The sequence below is a fragment of the Eumetopias jubatus genome, unplaced genomic scaffold, assembly GCF_037043125.1.
Source record: "Eumetopias jubatus isolate StellerSeaLion01/CBP00866 unplaced genomic scaffold, mEumJub1_p1.0 scaffold_16, whole genome shotgun sequence".
Taxonomy (NCBI): domain Eukaryota; kingdom Metazoa; phylum Chordata; class Mammalia; order Carnivora; family Otariidae; genus Eumetopias; species Eumetopias jubatus.
Genome location: NW_028274822.1, coordinates 66,263,484 through 66,286,516, shown reverse-complemented (window position 1 = coordinate 66,286,516; position 23,033 = coordinate 66,263,484). Strand labels below are relative to the sequence as shown.

The 23,033-nt window shown below is 50.2% G+C and overlaps 1 protein-coding gene across 3 annotated transcripts in view; it reads right to left on the bottom strand.

Annotated features, from left to right (window-relative positions):
• The window catches only part of MED15 (mediator complex subunit 15), a 64,814-nt gene extending 43,706 nt beyond the window's left edge, over window positions 1-21,108 (bottom strand). For all 3 annotated transcript variants that reach the window (XM_028094935.2, XM_088019439.1, XM_088019442.1), the window contains exon 1: window positions 20,955-21,108. In XM_028094935.2, coding sequence (XP_027950736.1) covers window positions 20,955-21,022 — 68 coding nt within the window. In that variant the 5' untranslated portion in view covers window positions 21,023-21,108. The remainder of the gene's footprint in view (window positions 1-20,954) is intronic.
• Window positions 21,109-23,033: the final 1,925 nt, after the last annotated feature.

Sequence of the window (23,033 nt, the reverse complement as noted above, 5' to 3'; positions counted from 1 at the left end):
TGACAACGTAGAATGCACACCTTAGCAAGAGCAGACAGAACTGGGATAAACGTCCATGAAGGCGCCGTGCAGCTATGAAGCCAAGGAGGAAGGCGCTCTTCAGCCAGGCGCCAGCACTCTGCAAGACAGCACCGTGCCCAGGTCGCGTACGTGTCCCTTCCACCGCTGCACACAACGCCTGCCCAAACAGGCCCTGCATATTTGTTGGCTGAAGAATGAGCAGGCGCCCTGAGCAGTGTTTTCAGTTCTGCAAACCATATTTTAAAAAATGTTTTTGCTCCTGTTTCTAGTCTGCAGATGAGGCAAAAAAGAAACCAGGCAGTTCTGCTTCTGTTAGCATTCCCACGTTTTCCCCCAAGAAGGCCTTTTCAGCCGGCTCAGCATCTTGTCAGAGGTGCCCATCCATTATCTGGTTCTAACTGCGCAGGGAACAGCTTCTTACATCAGTGCTTAGGGGGTGGTGTCCCTCCTTCTGTACCAAGGACCAGCATGCCCACTGCATGAGCCTGTCATGGGTCCCAGACCCACATTCAGGGCAGTGCCCGCACAGATGCAGGACCGGCTGCTCTCCCCCTCTGCTCTGTCCCCAGCATGCCGACAGGAACAGGGGGGCCTGGATAGCCATTCCTCAGCCTCTGTGCCCAGAAAACAAAACCCTTCCAGCAACCGTCACGAAGCACATGCAAACTAGCACACAAGAAGACAGCCCTAAAGACAGAGTGGTGGTTACAGCCTCAGAGAAACAACTTAGAAGAACCAGCAAGTCCTAGTGAGCTCCGCCCACACACAAGCAAGCCTGAAGTCAGTGCCAGGAATACAAGGGCCTGCCCAGTCAGGGGAGGTCAGGAAGCAAAACCAGGGTCAGCTCACAAAGGGTGGACCCTAACTGTGGCTATCCTGCCACAGTTCCAATACCAAGGCAGCTGTCCCCAAACCTGAGGCTGCCAGGAAGGCACCAGCACCGTAACAGAGGGGCCTGTCTGCTGGCCACTGCCTGGGTGTGCCCAGGCCTCTGAGGAGACGGATGGAGGACTGAAACTGGCTCAGAGCACGCAGCCCGTTGCTTCAAGCTGGGCTCCACAGCTCCCCAGGTACAGCTTCTTCCTGGTCGCCATGGCTACACCAGTCTGCCTGGTCAGGGTTCAACTGGTGTCTGGTTTAGACCTGAGTCACCTGAGGGAGGACCTGATCCATCCCACAGGCCCTGTGAACTCCACCACCAGGAGGCCGGAGGAGGACTTCCTGCCCAGACCCTGCCTGCGCAGAGGGCAGTGACACACCACTCTGTAACCTTAGCTCTGTGTCTGTCCACCAATCGCCCACACTGGAAACCTGGGAACCCCCTCTTCACTTACGCATTCTGACCTCTGTTCCCTGAAGTTTAAACCTTCCCCCCATCTCTCACTGCACCTGTGGTGGTCCTTCCTGATGGGCCTCTGTCTCCACCCCCACCACCTCCGCCAGCGCCCTAGGCCATGTGACTGCCAGTGGGAGTGGGAAGTGGCCCAGGCTATGTCCCTGCCTGCCTGAAGAGCCTTGCTCCTTCCCAGCAAGGCAGACAGCCATGGAGCCCACTCCCTCACCCTTCCAGGGCCCTGCTGCCAAGCGTGCTGATGCCCAACCACCCCACCAGCCTGTAAGGCCCTCCAACTGTGCTCCTACCCAGGAACCCCACTTTCTGCCTCACAGAAACCTTGTAACCACACCTGTGGCACTTCCTGTGGGAAGTATAGGCTCCCTGTCGGTCGGCCATGCCATCCTGCGAACACCTTGAGAGCGGGGACTGGTATGCAGCAGGCAGTAATCAGCACCAGACAAATACCTGGCTATTTTTAACACAAGAAGTGGTAATGCCGTGCATTTTTGATGGGACATGATGTGCAGAACCGAGCATCAGTGTGACAGGTACAGGGGAAACCGGGCCTCAAACGAGCATGTCCAGGCAGCAGAGACCAGGGTGACGGGAAAGGTATGTGCTGGGGTGGGTGAAGTGCTGGGCACTGGAACTGCAGGAAGCAGACAGAGGAAGAAGGGCCTGGGCTCCGGAATCACACAGACCTCACACAGACTGGGGCTCAAATTCCGACCTGGCCACTCGCCAGCTCTGGGTCTTGGGAGAGGCGCTCCATCCCCCACACACATGCTACTCATAAAGGAGCTCTCTGAAAGAGCTGTGGCCAGGATGAAGGGACGTGCGCAGAACAGGTCGGGTGTGAGGCCAGGCCCAGCCTTGGCCCGGCCTACAGCACTCCTGTCCAGTATCTGGCCTGCTCTGTGGCCTCACCTCTTCCCTGTTCCCAAATTGGGAAACTTAATTCATCACCTAGAGTTGGTTCCTAGTCTTCGTAATCTGAATCAGTGCAGGATAAAGCCAAAAACCTAGCAAACTGTGTGTCCTGGGAAGGTACACATGGCTGTCAGCTCCAAGTGTGCTAATGCTCCGGCCTGCCCCTCACCATTCCACCCCCAAGCCGGTGACCCTGGATAAGACATCCCCTTGCGGGGCCTACGCATCCTCACCTCATGGGGCTGGTCTGAGGATTACAGTAGCTAACGACGTCAGGCACTTGGCACATAGGAAGCACTAGGGTGTGTTACAGAAATCAGAACAGTCTGCCTAACTGCGCAGCAAGACCGCATCCCAAAATACCTCCAACGTTCAATGACGCTGGTGTCGCCCCCTTCCTAGCAGATGACAGCAGTGAGTGCGTGCGGCTCCCTCAGGCAGAGCTGCTGTCCCCCTGAAGCAGAGCCACCTGGAAGCATGCCCTCAGGGCGCTCAGCGGCAAAACACTTCTCAGAAAGGGCCTGTGCACAGGTATGCGGATGAGAAGCATTCGGTGGCCTTCTCTGCCCTCCAGCTGCCTGACTTTCCCCTCATGCTCCATTCCAAAGGGCCATGGTTCACACCCAGGGGCCTTCCCACCTCTCCCGACAGCACCCTCCTCAACACCGCCCCTTCTCCAGGTTCAACCTCCTTTTCCACTGCTGAACATGTGCTTGCATTCACAGGAGAGCGAGGCCGTCTGCTTGGGCTCCTGCTGCTGTCTAAACCAGGAAGGTTCTTTCTCCTCTCTGTGTCACAGACTCACCCTCCTGCCCCAGGTGGACAGGACGCCCACCCATCTGTGTGAGGTTTTTGTTCTGCCCAGAGGAAGGCTCTCCTCTTTTGAGAACCACACACTCATCAACCAACTGACCTCTCATGGGGCAGGAGTTTTGCCAGCCCTGCCTCACCCCACCCTACAAGAGAAGCTTCCAGATGAAGTGGCACCTGTGTGTGCAAACAGTCTGTTCACCCACCTGGGACAGGACTTTGCAGCTTGCCTGGGTGACCCTTCACCCTGTATGTGTAAAAGCCCCAATCATCAAAGTACCAGACAACGACAGGAGAATAGTTATATAATATTGGGCTGAGGAAGGGCTTTCCTAAGCACACCATCAAAAGTAGATACCATATAGGGAAAAAGATCTTGCCAAGTTAAAAAAGATTCCTACCACATTTTTAACCAACCATCTACCAAAGAGATAAGCAAAAAATGCCCCCGATACTCCAGGCCCTCAGCAGCTCAAGCCCGCCCCTGATGTCGGAGGAGCAAGGCTCTAGCAGCCCTGCTTCCCTATCAGGTGCTTGGGGCACAGCACCCACCCCACCCGCACCCCATTCCTGGGCAATGGCCCTGTATGTTTGGGAGTAAGTTCCCAGCATTTGTAGCACAGCCTAGGAATACTCTGTTTGGTCAAGCAGAGCTCAGGCCAGCACAAGAGAGAACTGTTCCACCCTCTCTAACTGCCGGCTGGGTCCAAGCATTGCCATAGTGGAGGCCTAGCCCGAAGTTTCTGCCCTGCCCCACTGCCAAGGAATCCTGTGAGTCTGCCCCCAGGAAAAGGGCCAGGAAGTGAAGACAGACCAGAAGGAAAGCAAATCACTACACTGGCCCCAAGCAGGAAACACAACTTTGACTTAAATTAAGCTGGTTTAAGCCACAGTCTAAATAAATATGTTCTCGACAACAATTTCATTTAAAAATAAAATTAAATGAGATATGAACCTCCAGGCTGGAATAAGTGAACCCGCATGTCTAATTTTGTTGCATCTCAAAACTCCACTGAAACTACAGAAAAGGGGGGATTTTGTTTTTCTAACACAAACTCACAAAGCCAGGAAGGACAGGAGTGATGGCTCCAACAACAGGATTTTAGAGACTGGAACGCTGATGGCCCAGTGGTGATGGAGATGGCAAGCCAACCAAGAAAGCAGAGTCCTAAGAAAGTGACAGTGAGGAGGGCTGAGAGCCAATCCAGTGACAGCTCCAGATCTTCACAAGGCTCTGGACGGGGCGTGCCAGGCACTCAGGGACCAAGGGTATATGGAAAGATTTCTGGCACCCCTCTTCCACTTCACACTGCTGGGTAACCACTTCCACACTAGCAGACACCAGAGATTTATTATCTGGAAAAGCATAAAATGGAGAGTCATTGGACTGGGAGGGGGGGTTAACCCACCCAGCTGATAAGGCACAGGGAGGATAACGAAAGAAGCAGACCATACGGCCACTGAGTGTCTAGATCTGCACTAACTGCTGAGGCCAACCCGCTTGCCCTTCTGCCCACCTGTGGCCTCCTCCAGTATGGCACCCAGGCCTTCACTCTACAGCCCAGTGTTTGGAAGACCATGTTCTGGAGGAAAGACCCAGAACCTGAAGCTATATGAGCCTCCGGGGAAGCTGGCAGTGGACAAGCCCCTCGTGCTCAGAACGTCCTCCTGTCTTCCCCATGCCTCTCTCTTAAGAGTGAGCCGCCACCCAAGGGCCCCCAGATACCCTCACATGGCAGATAAAGGCCCCATGAGAAAAAATGCCAAGAAACTATCTTTATTTTCCAAAGAGATAAGACATTGCATCCATTTAACAAGAAGAGGATTCTATAAAACAGGAAGATTACCAAAAAAAAAAAAAAGAGAGAGAGAGAGAAAGAAAAAAAAAAAAAGGCAGGGCGCCTGGGTGGCTCAGTCACTGGGCGTCTGCCTTCGACTCAGGTCACGATCCCAGGGTCCTGGGATCGAGCCCCGCATCAGGCTCCCTGCTCGGCGGGAGGCCTGCTTCTCCCTCTCCCACTCCCCCTGCCTGTGTTCCCTCTCTCGCTGTGTCTCTCTCTGTCAAATAAATAAAATCTTAAAAAAAAAAAAAGAAAGCAAAGAAAAGAGTTCTTAGAAATAAAAGCATGTCAGCAGTGAAAGGTCAAGAGATAAAAGTGAAGAAATCTCCCAGAGAGTGCAGCAAAAAGACAGAGACGGGTACAGGAGATAAAAGATAAATTAGAAGAGGACCGAGGGGGCGACATTCAGACACAGGGGGCAGAGGGAACGCGGGTCCCTGGGACATGATTCGAAGAAACTTTCCCTGCAGCGCTGGACAGGAGTTCTGAGAGTGAGGGAAGCCGCCCCCGCAGCTCACTAGGAAAAGTGCTGGGCCCGCACAGCAGCACCAGAAACAACAAAGCTGTGGGATGCGCTTCTCAATCCTTGACCAAGAATTTCCGACTGAGAAGCCCACATGCACCCGGATGGACACGGTCTCCAGAAATTGAGTTCTTTTTCTAGAAGTTAGTAGACTGAAGGAGTGAACCAAAAAGAACACACCACAGGAGACAGAAAGCAAGAAACCCTAGCCCTGGAGCCGTGCAACTTGAGAGACGGACGCTGCCTCTGGCCTCTGCCCTGAGAGCTCCAGAAGGGAGGCCCAGGGAAAAAGCTGGAGCCGACAGCCAGCCTGGCAGCACTGAGCACAGAGATAACTACACTGAGAGGCGACTGGAAGGTACAGGAAAAGTCAGCCGCAGGTACACAGAAAACTGAGCACATTTTTAAGAAGGCAATTTTATTCTCAAGGAAAAAAAAAAAACCCAAAAAACCTTGTCACAGTATGCCACAAAGGTCATCTGAGGAGTATCATTTGTGAAGGCATAAAACATTAAGTATTCCTTACAGATGTACCCAGGAGGTAAAATGCCGGTAGAACAGGGAGCAGCAGAGATAATGGCTGTGTAAAGGGAGCTACAGAGAAAGTCAATACATAATTCATGAAACTCATCAACTGATGACCCGAGACAGCAGCACGTGCACATTACTCAGAATCACAGGCACATGCCAGAAGAAAGAGCAGAGTCACAGCGGAGGCCTTGGAACCCACCATGGTTTCTTGGGGGTTTTTTTCTTCTTTGTTTTTAAAGATTATATTTATTTTAGAGGGAGAACGTGCGCACAAGCTGGGGGAGGGGCAGAGGGAGGGAGAGAGAGTCTCAAGCAGACTCCCCACCAGGTGTGGCGCCCAACATGGGCCTCAATTTCAAGACCCTGAGATCATGACCTGAGCAAAAACCAAGAGTTGGAGGCTTAACCGACTGAGCCACCCAGGTACCCCAGTTTGTTTTGTTTTTAACCACTCCTTGACTTTTAAAACTTATGTGCATATATATTACTTTGATAAAATAAGAATTAAAAGCTAAATGACAAAATGCACATAAGAAGTGTACCACAGGCTCTGCCATAGAGAAATACTCAGTGAATGCCATATGTTAATAAAGGCCTCCTAGAGGTGCAGGGCTGGCTCAGTGGGTAGAGGAGCATCAACACTTGGCCTCAGGGTCATGAGTCCAAGCCCCATGTGGGGCATAGAGATTACTTTTTTAAAAAAAGGTCTCCTTCACCTCTCTAAACCTTCCAGACTTAAGGCAACCTGGAGACAGGATGTTCACACTTCATTGGCAATTCTGACCCCAGGAGCACCCCGAAAAGCCTACCACACATTCCCCCCATTCTTCCAGTGGGCCCTCGGTCAGGGAGGCCGTGGGCAAAGCAGTCCCCTGCACCCCCCCATCTGGCTGGAAAAGGCCCTTCCCTGTCCCCCACCAGCGAAGGACTGTTCAGTGGGTCTTCCGACCTTCACAAGTCCTTAGAAAGCTCCAGAGCAGCTTCTCGCACCTCCACTGGTCTCCCCTCCTCTCGGTTCCCCAGCGGCGGTTTACTGCCCCAGTGCCCCGGGTGCTTTCATCTTGGAGGCAGGAAATGACTAGACACCAATTGTTCAATCCTCAACAGTAACCAATGCAAACACCTGGCCTCGACAGGGAGTGGGCCTTCTTGACCTCACAGGGCATGCTGGCCAAACCATATCCCAGACTGCAACTGCTTCCTTGTCTTTGTCAGCACCCTTCTGCATTCTGGTTCTCTGACTTTTTGAAGAAACATAAAGTGTTTTCTAACCAGATAAAAATATGTATTTCAGAATTTAACCAGCCACCTACATGTAGGAAAGAGTATTTTAGTCTTGCTGAAAGAAAATTTCTTAATCATACAAACACAAGAGACTGAAAGTACTTTCTTTTCACATTCCTCTTGGTTTGTTTGATCGAGCTCTCCAAATTCTGCTCTTAAGATTTCTCAATCCCCAACAAACTAGATCAATGGAAGAACTACTAAAGAGAATACCATTGCCCTTAAAAGGGCATGTTGTTATTTGAGCTAGTTCAGAAGACTACACAAGCTTTGTCATTTATTCCAATCTGCTGGTTTGCCCTCCATAGGACCAGGAGACTTGAGAGGCCTTGAGATCCCTGTTCAGGTGCTGGCCTCTGGGCTCCAGGACTGGGATCGCGCTGGCAACCCCAATTCTAGCCGCCAGCACATCCCACTCACCACCAGGCAAACACGCGGTGAGGACGCTCTCTGCCAACCCAAGAATTAATTAAAATGCTTATCTCACATGATTTTGTGGTATCTGGGGGAGAGAAAAGCCCTATCTTCTAGAGATCTGCACTCAAGGACTGGCAGTTGAAATCATATGGTGTCTAGAATGTGATTGAAAATAGTCCAGGAGGAGGTGGAGAGGGCTGGGTGAAACTGGCCATATGTTGCTAACTCTCCAAGTACCTGGGAGATCATTCTTCTATCTCTACTTCTGTGAATGTTTGGAAAAGGCCATAATGGAACTTTTAACAAGATAGTAAATAAAATGCTCATGTCAAGCATGCAGGATGACTGTTCAGAGGAGCCTGGAGGAGGCTTACTCCCAAGAGTGTGCCACTGTGATGCCATCCTGGCTGTCACAGAGGGAGTGACCATGTACTCTGAGTCACCCCGGCTGCAGAGTCGTGCCCATCCCCCCCCCCCGGCCCGGACTGAAGAAGCTTAGCCCTCTGAAGGGCAGTAACCAATAAAAGTCTTAAGAAATCTGCTCCCACACCAGAGGTCAGTCTAGTCCCTCACTACCCAGACAGAGCCCAAGTATGGGAAGAATCCCATCACCTAGAAGCCTAGCTGTGTCCATGCCTTGTATGAACCAGGGACATAAGCACAGAGGTCCCAGCCAGTCAGCCCCCAAGAGACAAACAATCTGAGCTGTGAAAAACCCAAAACTCAAACTGAACTCGAGTCTAACTGCACTTTAAAAATACTAGTATATACACGTACTTACATATTTAAAATACGTACATATCAAGGTATTCACCACAGAAACAGGACTGGAAGGTAAAAATCAAATTGTCACCAATGGCCATCTCTAGGCAGAAAGACTATGGAAAACATCTTCCTGTTTTGAAATCCTCTACAATGTTATCTGAAAAGGAATTAAATACTGCATCCACCAGTCCTGAACACAGGCACCAAAACAGAAGACAGAGGCAGGCCCAAGCTGCTGGGACTGGCTTCCTGTGCCCACACTGCCTTACCCCAGTCTCTCCACACATCTGCTCTGCCCACCACAGCCACCGCCAGGGCCTTCTGCTCAGCCTCCTCTGCCGCCCCCACCCACTTCACTCCTGCAGCTGACTGCTCTTGCAGGTTTGCTCCTTGCACCACCTACTGGCTGCTGGACTCTCTTCTTGGAAGGGCTGACACCCCCACACACTCCACACACCATCACCTTGTACCCCACCCCTCAGAAGCATCACAGAATCACGGTCCATCTCCCTCAGGGTGCATACTCGTGTCTCTCTCCTCCCTTCCTCCTGCGTGTACACACACACAGTCACCAAATTCCAAAGCTGCTTTCTTTACAGGCTCTCTCCCTCCCAAATCGCCCCTTCCATTCCCACTGCCATGGCACCCAGTAGGTCTCAAATTTGAGTGTGCTTTCAAAATCAACAAGGGTGCTTGTTATTAAAGGCAAGTTCCTTGACAATGCCAGATGTTGGCCAGGATGTCTGACAAGGGAAACTCCCCCACATGGTTGGTAGGAATGTAAATGGTACATCCACTTGGGAAAACTGTTTGGCAGACCATGGTGATGCTGAATTCAGGCCACACCCCTCAACCCAGCCTGGATGTGCAGCCCGGAGAGTAAGTGCATATACCTACCAGAAGACATGACCCTGAACACTCCTGGCACTGTCTTCACATAACCAACAACTAGAATTAACCCCAACGTCCAACAAGCATAGGACAGAAAAGTAACCTGGGGTGGAGTCACGTAACAGATGACACGTGGCATAAATAAGAACAGCAGCTACCCATTAGGATGGTCACCCATCACAGACATGATGCTAAATATAAGAAGCCAGACACGGTGTGACTCCAATGACAGCAAATTTAAGAACACATGTCTCCGTGGCCTGGAAGCCAGAAGAACGGGAGCAGAATCTGCATTGGCTAAAGCACAGGAAGGAGTCTGCTGGGTGCCAGGCCTGTTCCTGTTCCAGATGCAGCCCGGGCTATGGCTATGGGGCATTTACATGTGTCAACATTCATCTAGCGGTGTCATGCTGAAGATGTGTCCTTGTGTCATTCACTGAGGTAGGTTTGTTATACTTCAATATAAAGAAGCACCGGGCGTCCAGGTGGCTCAGTCAATTAAGCCTCCGCCTCTTGATTTCAGCTCAGATCATGATCTCAGGGTTTTAAGATACAGCCTCACATCAGGCTCCATGCTCAGAGGGGAATCTGCTTCTTTCCCTCTCTTCCTCTGCCCCTCCCCCGCTCTCATGCTAGCTTACGCATGTCCATGCGAAACAAACAAACAAGCACCGCATGAGACAACTAGAGCTCCTAAGCCCTGACCCCATCCATGGGTTTGGACTGGAACGGCCTTGTGCCTGAATTGTGAGTACAGAGTACCTGCAGAATATGCCCTCTGCACTTTCATAGGCGTGAATCCTCCCCAGCATGAATCGAAGCAGATCCGCAGCTTTGGAAGGGCCCAGGATGATCCATCAGAGCTTCTCAATGCAAATCTGGCATTTTTTCTACTTTACAACAGGAGCGCCATCCCATACACAGTGGCTAGATCATTTCCTCAAACATCACCTCTCATGAGGACTGAAGCAAAGTTTTGTTTTTTTTTAAAGATTTTATTTATTTATTTGACAGAGAGCGAGCATGCATACAAGGAGGGGAAGGGGCAGAGGAAGAGGGAGAAGCAGACTCCCTGCTGAGCAGGGAGCCAGACACAGGCCAATCTCAGGACCCCAAGTTCATGACCTGAGCTGAAGGCAGACGCCCAACTGACTGAGCCACCCAGGTGCCCCAGGACTGAAGCAAAGTTGGAAAGTGGTGGGGAGCAGAAAAGAAGGACAGTGGGGATGGGGGTGAGCCACTTCTTAACCAACAACCACCCCCCCCCCACACCTCCAGACTTCCCTCTCCTGGACTGGATGCAAGTGGCTCAGCTCCAAGGCTAACCAGCAGCTGGGTCCCTTCTGTTCCCTACCTGCCGCCACCCCACCAGCAGATTCCCAGGCAGAGAACTCAGAGAAGCCTATGGGTCCAAGGGTTAAGAGGAAACAGGGTCCAGACGGAGGAAGGAGCAAGACAGAGAACTTGGCTGCTATTCACCAAGTACAAGCACCAAAATGTGTGTAAATGAGAGAATGGGTAAATCTGAGGGAAGGGTGTACCAGAGCACTCTGTACTATGCTTACAACTCTGCATGTTTGAAACAGTCTCAAAATAAAAAGCTCAAAGTAAGGACAACGGGGACTTCCAGAGGTCAAATGTCTTCTCCAAGGACTCACTGCCCTAAGTAACAGCTACTCCACCTCAAGATACTTAACCCATTCAATCAGGGATCTTTATTAACCCCCACCAGGTTAGCAAGAGAGTCATTATTAAAGTAGAAGAGAGCATCTCCCTCACAGGGTGGGTTTCAAGATCATTACACCTAGGCTTCTAGTATATCCTCTTTGCTCTCCCGGACTGGGTACTCACTTATTTATCTGTTAAAGAGAACCACCTCATATGGGGTGTCTGGGTGGCTCAGTTGTTAAGCGTCTGCCTTCGGCTCAGGTCATGATTCCAGGGCCCTGGGATAGAGCCCCACACTGGGCTCCCCGCTCAGCGGGAAGCCTGCTTCTCCCTCTCCTACTCCCCCTGCTTGTGTTCCCTGTCAAATAAATCAATAAAATCTTAAAAAAAAAAAAAAAAGAGAGAGAGAGAGAGAGAACCACCTTGTAACCGTTGTGGACTCCCTGTCTTCAAGTAAGTGTCTCTGATTAAAGAAAAAGGGGGGGCACCTGGGTGGCTCAGTTGGTTAAGCGACTGCCTTCGGTTCAGGTCATGATCCTGGAGTCCCGGGATCGAGTCCCGCATCGGGCTCCCTGCTGAGCAGGGAGTCTGCTTCTCCCTCTGACCCTCCCCCCTCTCATGTTCTTTCTCTCTATCTCATTCTCTCTCTCAAATAAATAAATAAATCTTTAAAAAAAAAAAAGAAAGAAAAAGGGGGGGGCTTCGAATGAGAAGTGGTTCAATGTGGAGGAGCACTGATGAGAGAAAGCCCTGGAAGACCATCAGAAAAGAAGCCAGCACTGTTTTCTACCATCCTACCTGTGATTATGATACACCTCTTATCCAAGCCAAGGCACCATGCCAGGAGCTCAACAAGATGCAGAAGTATAAGATCAAGTCCTACACTCAAGCAATTTATAATATTGTTGGCAAGGCAAAAAAACCAAAAATGAGTTTGTAAAGACAGCAAAAAAGAATTCATCTGTTCAATATGCAGGATGCACCCAGTGCAGACCCTACAAACTCAACAGGAAGAATTGCCATGGGCTGAGACATCAGGGCTCATGAGGAGGAGATGAGGCCAAGGCCAAAACCTCCAATGGGGAAGAGAAAGAACAGAAAAGAGTGAAAGCAGAGGGCCTGGCATGGAGGTGGGAGCATCTGGCTGGAGCTCTCATACCAGCATGGAGGGAAGGCCATCTGGAAGGACAGTTTCAGATTGAAAGGAGAATGCTTCCTAGCAGGGGCAGAAAGGAAAAGAATCATCTTAGGAAGGCTGTGGTGGCGCTCAGGGCCCTGGTGAGGGAGGACACCCACTCTGTGATTTTCCACCTTATGGTAGTAGCTATCTGGGACCACAGCTCCCTCCTCCTCATGTGCAAAGAGGGCCCACCTCTTCTTCAAGACTTCTGACTACAAAAGGAACATAAGTTTATTGTTAACAAAAATACACATGTACGGGGCGCCTGGGGTGGCTCAGATGGTTAAACGTCTGCCTTCGGCTCAGGTCATGATCCCAGGGTCCTGGGATCGAGCCCCACATCAGGCTCCTGGCTCAGCGGGGAGCCTGCTTCTCCCTCTGCCTCTCTCCCTGCTCATGCTCTCTCTCTATCTCTGTGTCTCAAATGAATAAACTAAATCTTTAAAAAAAAAATACACATGTACTGAAAGTTACAAAGAAAATGAAAATTACTCAGATAACTAGCTAACAATGTCTATTTAACAAAACTCACTCCAGGGGCGCCTGGGTGGCTCAGTCGGTTAAGCATCTCCCTTTGGCTCAGTTCATGACCCCAGGATCCTGGGATCGAGCCTGAGTTGGGCTCCCTGCTCAGGGGGGAGTCTGTTTCTCCCTCTTCCTCTGCCCCTCCACCCACTTGTGTGTGCGCTCTCTCTCTCAAATAAATAAAAAAATAAAATCCTTAATTAAAAAAAAACCTCACTCTGGACCACGTGTCCTGCTTGCTAACCTGCTCTTCTCAATATCGACGGGTTACGGAACATCTCCCATGTCGTTTTTTTTTTTTTTTTTTAAAGATTTTAAGTAATCACTATACCCAAAGTAGGGCTCGAATTTACACCCCAAGATCAAGACTCACATGCTCCACCGACTGAGCCAGCCGGGTATCCCTCCCATGTCATTTTTTTTTTAAGAGACTTATTTATTTGAGAGAAAGAGACAGAGAGTGTGAGCATGAGTGGGGGGAGGGGCAGAGGGAGAGAACTCAAAGACTCCCCACCAAGCCAGAAGCCTGACACAGTCCTCAATCTCAGGACCCCGAGATAATGACCTGGGCCAAAACCAAGAGTTGGAGGCTTAACCAAATGAGCCACCCAGGCGCCCCTCTCCCGTGTCATTTTTAACAGCAGCACTGAACCTACCATCTCCAGTTCCCACAACAAATCTAACCCAGCTCCACTCCTGACTTGATGTGGTTATGAGCATCCTCACTGCCAACAGGCTTTGAATACTCTCCTGCATACAGCCTTGGAGGAAATGCCTAAGGAAGTAGACATTTTAAGCTTACTGGAATAAACAGTATTGCCGAACAGCCTTCCAGAAAAATAGCCTCGTTTACATGCCTCCAGCAGCAGCTTGTGAGGATGTCGTTTTGCCTGTGTCTTCCCATGCACAGTGTTAAGACTTTCTCCAACTTCGGGGGCCACCTGGCTGGCTCATCTTGATCTCGGGTTATAAGTTCGAGCCCCACGCTGTATGTAGAGATTACTTAAAAATAAGGGGCACCTGGGTGGCTGAGCCGGTTGAGTATCGGACTCTTGAAACTCAGGTCTTGATCTCAGAGTCATGAAATCAAGCCCTGCATTGGGTTCTACGCTGGACATGGAGCCTACTTAAAAAATAAATTAAATCAATCAATCAATCAATCAATCAATCAATCAAATCTGGCTCAGTCGGAAGAGCATGGGATTCTTGATCTCAGGGTCATGAGTCTGAGCCCCACTTGGGTATAGAGATTACTTAATTAAAAAAAAAAAAAGGAAAAAATTCTTGAAAAAAAAAAAAGACTTTCTCCAACTCTGAAGTGAACACTCATCAGGTTAGACCACTATCACCACAGAGCCTGAAGAGGCCTCTGGCAGTGCTTGGGAATCCACTCGCCACAGCACTCCTTGCGATGTAGGAATCCCCACGAGGGATTCAGACTGGGGGAAACGAGTGTTCAAACAATTTAAGTGCAAACTGGTAACTCTTCACAGAATGTGTGTGAAGAGGAAGGAGGAAGCGGGTGTCCTGGTGTCCTGGAAGGGTGAGTGGGATGGGACTGCAGTGTTGAGCCATGGGAGGGATGGGTCGCTCAAACAGGCAAACAAACAGGATGCAGAACAGCCAGGACAAGAAAGAGCTGGGCTCTTCTGAGGATCCACAGACAGCCAGTACAGTGGGCTGCAGACCCTGGAGGAGGGAGTCAGGCTCAGAGTTGAACCCACAGGCAGTGGGTGGCCAAACATTCCCAGCATCAACATAATTGGGGGCAGGGGGTGGAGTCCATGAAGCAAGAATTGATAGCTTGAAGCTGAATGTGAATCCATGGGCATGGGGTCTTTAAACTACACTACTTGGTTTTAGCATTTGAACTTTCCATTTTGAATTTTTAAAAATTCATTACAATTCCTCAAAAAATGTACCCTCTGGTATGTAACCAACATTACTGTCCTGAGGAATGCTTTAAAGTGACAGTGACAGGGAGATGATCACGTGACCACCCGGGAATGCCCCACACGGAGCCTGGACTAACCACAGCCACGCTGTCACAAATGGCAGTTAAGAGTTGGAAGACTTCCTGTTAGGAATGGATGTAAGGGCTGCTAGGTGTGGTAGGTGGGTGGGGTCTCTTACAAAAGGGAGCTAGTGAGGCTGGGAGGCTGGCTATAGCCTGTGTCGAGGCCAAAGATCATAGGAGGCTTGTTGGCCCTTCTGCCACTGTTTGGGTCCCACTGACTCACGGGAAGTTTCTCAAATTTCAACAGGATGCCTGTCGGCACTTGGCTTGGGTTAACTTCCAGCTGCCATCTTCCCTCTACCCCCAAAAGGCACGACCACTCTTTCAAAAATTAAAAGGTGGTTTGCCTCTCTTGTCCTGCTTTGCTTCAAAAAGCATTCATTTGTAACATGCAGGGTATAACTATAAGCAGCAATGACCTCTCCTCTACACCTCAGTTTCTTCATCTTAAAAATGGAAATAATAGGGTGCCTGGGTGGCTCAGTTGGTTGGGTGACTGCCTTTGGCTCAGGTCATGATCCTGGAGTCCCGGGATCGAGTCCTGCATCGGGCTCCCTGCTCAGCGGGGGGTCTGCTTCTCCCTCTGACCCTCTTCCCTCTCGTGCTCTCATTCTCTCTCTCAAATAAATAAATAAAATCTTAAAAAAAAAAAAGGAAGTAATAAATACATCGACTGACAGCACAAGTGGGAACTCAATGAGCTAACATAGGTCAGCTCTTGCAGTAGGGGTTCATGTCAGCTGCTGTTCTTGCTGCTGTTGAGAAAGTCCTGAGCAGATGAGGGCCTACATCCCCTCAGGTCACTGTCACTCCTGGTCAAGAGGCAGTAGGGCCAAGGTTCAGGACCCTGAAGTCAATGGCTCCACAATTACTTCCTGATTGCCATCAGGGGCACTAAGGCTTGGAGGTGGTCAGAGAGACGGGCCCCTGGCCTCAGGGAATGGACGTTTTAATGGTGGCTTATACACAGAAGCCTGCGAGCCAGCCCAGTTGTTTAGATACTAACCAGGCTATGAAGAAAGCAGTGGTGCTCAGGAGCTTCCCCAGTGGAAAACAAGGGCCAGAATCACACCAGTAGGGCAAAGGACTGTTGGGAAGCCTGAGTGGGATAAGCCACAGAAAAGGCTCAGCCAAGACTCCCTTGCTTCTGCTTGGAGGACAGAACATAACACACAGGGAACACCTGGGTGACTCAGTCAGTTAAGTGTCTGCCTTCGGCCCAGGTCATGATCCTGGGGTCCTGGGATCGATCCCCAAGTCAGGATCCCTGGAGCTCAGTGGGGAGTCCGCTTCTCCCTTTCCCTCTGCCCCTCCCCCTGCTTGTCTCTCTCTCTCTCTCAAATAAATAAAATCTTAAAAAAAAAAAAGAACATAACCCACAGGCAGAATCTAGACATGCAAGTTTCAGGGCACTCCCCACTGTCCTAAGGCCTCTCCAGGCCCTTGGAAGTTGCTGTTCAGTTGTCTGTTCTTTGTTCCTTATGGGTTTTTTTTTTGCTTTGTTTCATTATGTTTCTAGCTAAATAGCACTCAACTTTCTCCTTACAGTCCAGGCAGAAAGCTCTGGATCCCCTAGGTCCCAACCTGGAGCTCAATCTCCTTTGAGGGCTTCACCAGAAGAGGTGGCTGACCTGTCTGCCCTGACTCGGCTACATGTTCCCTGATCTCCTGGCACTTGAGTAGAGCCCTGATACACACTGCCCTTCCCCACCTCCCACCCCCGGATCTCCTCCCCTTTGCAATCTGTTCAACCCAATAGACATTTATTTATTTCATGTCTATATGTGCAATCTGCTGTACTGAGAGGTGGGAGGCATAAAAGTTTCAAGAATAAGATGGCAGAAAATTTTAAAAGAATGGGAAGAATGGATTGATGAAGTTCTTTCATTCATTCACTCCTTACCCACTCTATTTCAGGTGCAGTGCCGGCTACTACAGATACATGCTTGCTCTCTGGGATCCTATAGACCAGACACATGTTCAACACTCATCCAACAATCCCCCCAGGAAGGCCCAAGGCCCACAAAGGCCAGCCTGAGAACTCTAAGGTTGGGGGGGGGAGTGGGGCTTCTCCTGCAGTGCTGCAGGGAGAGTGGATGTTCAATGAAGAGATGATTTGAACTCACCAACAGTGTCACAACTACCCTCCCCACAAGCTCCTTCAAGTGTCATCAACTCCCCTAACCAGGCTTGGGGGTTTTACCTTCACCTTCCAAGGCTCCTACTCTTGCAAGAACCTAAGGAGGAGGCATTTGCTAGGGCTCAGGTAAAGATCTTTACATTCCCCGCCCCCCCCCCACCTTCCCTGTGACACTACTGGACTCCAGCCATTTCATAGATGAGGAATATGATCCAAAAAGGTTAGGTATCCTGCCCTCGGTCACTTGGCTAACAAATGAGTGGGGATTCCAGGGCTTCACAATGCATGCTGGCACAGGTAAAGAAGACCACTATACTACGAGAGGCGGCACACACAGCCCTCAAGAAAATACTTACTCTTGCACTCTTCGACAAGTGTTTATATGCCTACAGGAAACTACATTCCTGTATTTCCTACAGGAAACTACAAGGGCCTGAGATCCAATATATCAGAGGGGATGACCCACTTTAGGCAGGATAAGCAGGGAAGGATCTGGAGTATTTGGTATTTAAGCAGACATCTGAAGAACAGGAAGAGAAACTGTTCATAAATGTAGTGGGGGGAAGTCTACCCATTGTTGGATACCCCAAATACTTGATAATAACTCGTTTAAAGAGAACCAAAAAAAAAAAAAAAAAACTTAGAATGTTCAAGAAGCTGAAAGACCAAAGACCAGAGTGCTGGAGCAAACCTGGGGGATTGAGAAGAGGTGGCTAGGCCAGGCCATGGTGAAGGGCTGGGAGGGTGGGCCATCTGGAGTCTTGTTCTAATGCTACAAAGTCACGGACAGGTTTTCAGCAGGGCAGTAGAGAGCGAGGGGGAGGCAGCAGTCCAGGATGGGTTCAGGTGAGGTAGAGGTAGAGAAGGGCCAAGAAGAGGCTGTATGGAGTCCCTGCAAGGGCTCTCCTACCCAGCCCCAAACCAAAACCGCTCTTTCTCATGGCAGCCAAAAGATTAGATAATTGGGCCTGCAATCCCAAGCACTGTTCTCTCTTGGTAGATATTCAAGAGCCAGGTGGAGACAGTGAACCAACTACCAGATGCTTCTCCTTTTGTTGAAGCTCCCCAGTGCTTCACTATGCTTTCTTTACTCCCTCATCTATACAAATTACTTGGGTTCAAAACATTTCCCAAGATACCCTCCTTCAAACAACAGCATAAATATCAGAGAAAGTTAGAATTAACCCTGTGAACACAACAAATCAAGGCACCAAGAATCATGACTTTCAAAGTGAACCCTGGAGAGAAAACAGACAAATCTGAGAACTGAGAACACCACACCATGTGAGGCAGACAAGCTCTGAAACTGCTTATCCCAGCAGGGGTAGCAGAAGGGCTCCCCAAAGATGTCCATGCCCTAATCCCAGGAACCTGGGCACATGCTATGTTATATGGCAGAAGGGACTTTCCAGATGGAATAAAAGTTATAGACTTTAAAATAAGAACAGCATCCTGGATTATCTGAGTGGACCCAATCTAACCTGAGTCTTTACTAGAGAATTTTCTTGGCTGAAGTCAGAAAGATGCAGCCGAAGAACCCACCCCTGATGGAGGGGGTCACATAGAAAGTATGACCCGAATGCAGGCCACCTCTAGGAACAAAGACTGACCACTGGCTGACAAATAGTAAGGTACAAGAACACCTCAGTCATACAACTGCATGGACTGAATTTGGCCAACAATCTGAATGGGCTTGAAAGCAAATTCTACCATAGAGCCTCTAGGAAGAAATGCACACCTAACCAACATCTTGATTTCAGTCCTGTAAGATCCTAAGCAGAAGACTCAGCTGAGTCCACCTAGACCTTATATCTACAGAAACCGCCAGGTAATAAATTTGTGTTGTTTTAAGCCACTATATTTGTGGTCATTTGTTATGATGGCAGCAAGAGAAAAACTAATACACAAGCAGCAATCTGGCAAATAAAGGAAAGAATCCAGCTTGCCTGGAAGCAGAAGGAAGTTGAATTATGAAGTATCCAGTCAGTCCTTGACACCCAGAGACTCTTCAATTGCCCTCCTGTCCTCTGACTCTCCCCCACCCTCCCCAATTTCCTCTGATGGCAACTCATCTTTCTGGGTCTTTGGTCTCCCCAAACCCAAAGAAGAATCTTTGCCCGGAGGGCTTTTCTTGCTGAGCCCTGAAGTGGGACATCCCTCAAGATTTCATCTATAGGGGCACCTGGGTGGCTCAGTTGGTTGGGCGTCTGCCTTCTGCTCAGGTCATGATCCCGGGGTCCTGGGATCCAGCCCTGTGTCGGGCTCTCTGCTCAGCGGGGAGCCTGCTTCTCCCTCTCTCTCTGCCCCTCCGCCTGCTTGTGCTCGTTCTCTCGCTCCCTCAAATAAAAAAAAAAAAAAAAAAGATTTCACCTACAGACAACTCCAGGGGATCAACCCCCCCCCAAAAACCCAGCACAATGTTCACCGATTCTGCAGTATCTGCAGAATTGTCCCCAGACTATTCCATAGCAGTGCCCAGAGCCACTAACTCTACAGTCCCCACACCTTCCACTGTACTAAGAGGCTTCCCGGCCGGCATTCCGTCCCACTTCCTTCCTTCCATGCTGCTGCACTCCACCCCCTGCATCCAGTTTAGTCATCAAGGACTGTCCATGCCTGCTCTCCCCTTTCTCTGGAATGGTCTTCCTCTTTCAGTTTCCACCACTGTCTAGTGCAGGCCTTTATAATCTCTTGCCGACTAGGTCATTCCACAACCATTTTATGGAGCAATGTGACAAGCAGTGATCTAGCAATAGGAACACAGGGATGAAAAATGACAGGTCCCCAAACTCCAAGAGTTCAAAACTCATAATGGCCTAACTGACCTCTCTCCTCTGTTCTTGATCCATCTCCAAGGACTCCGGGAATCTTCCCAACTCTGGCATTTCACTACCTCAAAGCAGGCAACATGCCAAATACAAGCTCAACTCCTTAGCACAGCACTCCCACCACTAACATGTCAGCACCTGCTCACCCTCATTCCATTACCATCTCCTGAACCTCCTTTCTCCTCAATGCCCAGAACTCAGCCTATAGCAACGTCCTCCAATGCAGCGAGAGTTCACACTTCCCTACTACTCAGCTTGGAATGATGGCCTTTCACACTCCTACTTGTCTTTTTAGGGCTCAATCTATTCGCCACCTACTCCAGAAAGCTCCTTCTGCCCTGCTCCAGCAAACTGTCAGTTTTTTCTACGAGAAAGACTGTATTGTAACTGCTCCTTTATGATAGTGCATTCCCTGGGGGCAGGGGCTGTCTCAGGCAAATTTGCGGCTAGCACAACATCAGTAAGCTCAGTGAAAGACTGCTAAATGAAACAAGCAGTGGGTGGTGAGGCGCTGGAGTTCCACTAGATGAAGCCTAGAGCGCACTTGGCAGCCCCTGCATTGAGGGGTTCAGCAGCTGAAACTGTGGGGAAGAGATATTAACCCCAGCTCTTCACTCCCTCCTCCCAACCGACGGTCGCTTCCTGACAGCCTCTTCCTGCCACCCTTCGCAAAATCCACACTGGGGCGGGACTGGGGGGCGGAGGAGGCAGGATACCCGTGGATTCTCCATCCCCCACCGCCCACAGCCCCAAATACCTAGCCTCCCAACCTCATCTTCCATCCACCCCCCTCCAATCTCTTTCTCTCACTCTGATGCGCTTTTCTTAAAGACGAATCACAAAACACCCAGATTTGCTAAAGCCGCCACGGGCTGCCCCTTTCCTTTTTCGAATTCAGTGTGATTCAAAGCAGGGGAAAGTCTGCAACCAAAGCACACAAATGACGAATGAGAAAGCTCAGGACGATGACTCATAAGCCAGGGCTCGCTGGTTTGCAGAGTTCGGCCCCGGGAAAGCTAATGAACAGTCCGTATCAGCCAAGAACGGAAGGGACAGCCGAGGACTCAGCCGCGCCCTGGGACTCACGCGCGTCCCGGGAGCCTTCGCCCTCTCGGCGCCCCCAGGCCCCAGTGGGTCCGGCCGCCCTAGATCTCCCGCGAGTCCGACCCGGGCCTCGCCCTCCGCGCGCGGAAAGGCTGAGGGAGGAAGGTACCGAGATTTCGCCCTCTAGCTCGGCCCCTACTCACATTTGACTGACCAACTTCTGCCGGAAGGCGGCGCTCCGCCAGTCGGTCTCCTGCCCCGAAACGTCCATGCCGGTCCCTCCGCTCCCTCCACCCGTGTCCCGCTCAGCCGCCGCCGCTGCCGCTGCCGCCGCCGCCGCCGCCTCTACCGCAGCGCCAGGCCCGAACCCGGAAGCCGTCGGAGGCGCCTCCGCCGCGCCGGAAGCCGAGCGGGAATTGTGGGAAATGGAGTCGCGCGCACGGGCCTATGGGAAATGGAGTTTCCGGGACGCACGGGAGGACTTCTCGGCTGGCCTCCTCCCGCGTACCCCAAGCCCCTGGCCCTGCTCCCAGCGCGGATGTCGCGCGGGACGGGGATTCCAGATACTGACTCACGCTGGCCACCTGAATTTCGTGTGACCCTACTGTGTGCTGGCCTCACCAACTCTGCGAGATTTGCACCCTTCGGCCAAGCAGCTAGCAATCTATAGCAGATGCCATGGAGAGATTGTTTATTTATCAACTCTTTCTCAGCACCTACTGTGGGCAGAGTACAGTGCCAACATGATCCAGGCTCTGCTTTCCCGCCACTACCTTACAGTGCCACATCCAAAGCGTGACCAGATAGACTTTACTCACTGCTTCTCTCTGTTAGACTTTGGAATCTCATATCCCACTGTATTTTGTAGGGGGTGGTGATGTAAGGAGCCTAAGCCACATTTATTACATTCCGGACATGGGCAATCTTGCTTGGCCCAACAGCCATGTCCTGTTTGAACACAGTGCAGGTCCTTGCTGGAGGCCAATGGCACACAAACTTGGGTGGAGGCACGTGAGCTGGAGGGGAATGCAAGGCGGTGGGGGAGCCTGAGAATAATTTTAGGAGGATAAGAGTTCTGCAAGATGGAATCTATGTGGCCCTTGTCTGCACCTCCGGGGTTTGGGATGGGGGGTAGGTGGCAAAAATCTTAAGCCCAAATGGTCCACAAGTGCCAAGTGGGCAATCACCAACATGGTGTGAACTGGCATCTACTGATGCCTGTTAATTGCCAGGCCCAGGCTAGGCTGTGTACACCCCTTGTCTCTGTGTCCCAGGCAGGAGCTTGGGGGGGTGAGGTGGAGCACAGGGAGAGAGAATGTGAGCAGGTTCCCCAGAGGGGCCCCTCCTGGCCACAGGGTTTCAGGTCTTGTGTTGATAGAAGAGCTTTTCACATCTTCAAACTTTTTATTCATTCTCCTAAAAATAATTTAAAAAAATAAAAATAATTTTTTAAAACTCTGTATTTAGGATGACCAACTTGTTCTGGTTTCCCTAGGACTCTTGGGTTTTAGCTCTGGAAGTCCTGCATCCCTGCAACCCCCTGGAATCCCAGGCCACCTGGCATGATTGATCACCCTATCCATATCCCTCTTGCACATTTAAAAAAAAAAAGAGCTATAATTCACCTTTTTACAGCATACAATTCACTGTTTCTTAATATTATTCACATATTCATACGATTGTACAATCATCACCACTCTCTTGCTCATGTTTTATTTTTTATTTTTTAAATTTTTTATTGTTATGTTAATCACCATACATTACATCATTAGTTTTGGATGTAGTGTTCCATGATTCATTGTTTGTGCATAACACCCAGTGCTCCACGTAGAATGTGCCCTCTTTAATACCCATCACCAGGCTAACCCATCCCCCCACCCCCCTCCCCTCTAGAACCCTCAGTTTGTTTTTCAGAGTCCATCGTCTCTCATGGTTCGTCTCCCCCTCCGATTCCCCCCCTTCATTCTTCCCCTCCTGCTATCTTCTTCTTCTTCTTCTTTTTTTCTTAACATATATTGCATTATTTGTTTCAGAGGTACAGATCTGTGATTCAACAGTCTTGCACAATTCACAACACTCGCCATAGCACATACCCTCCCCAATGTCTATCACCCAGCCACCAAATCCCTCCCACCCCCCACCACTCCAGCAACCCTCAGTTTGTTTCCTGAGATTAAGAATTCCTCATATCAGTGAGGTCATATGATACATGTCTTTCTCTGATTGACTTATTTCACTCAGCATAACACCCTCCAGTTCCATCCATGTCGTTGCAAATGGCA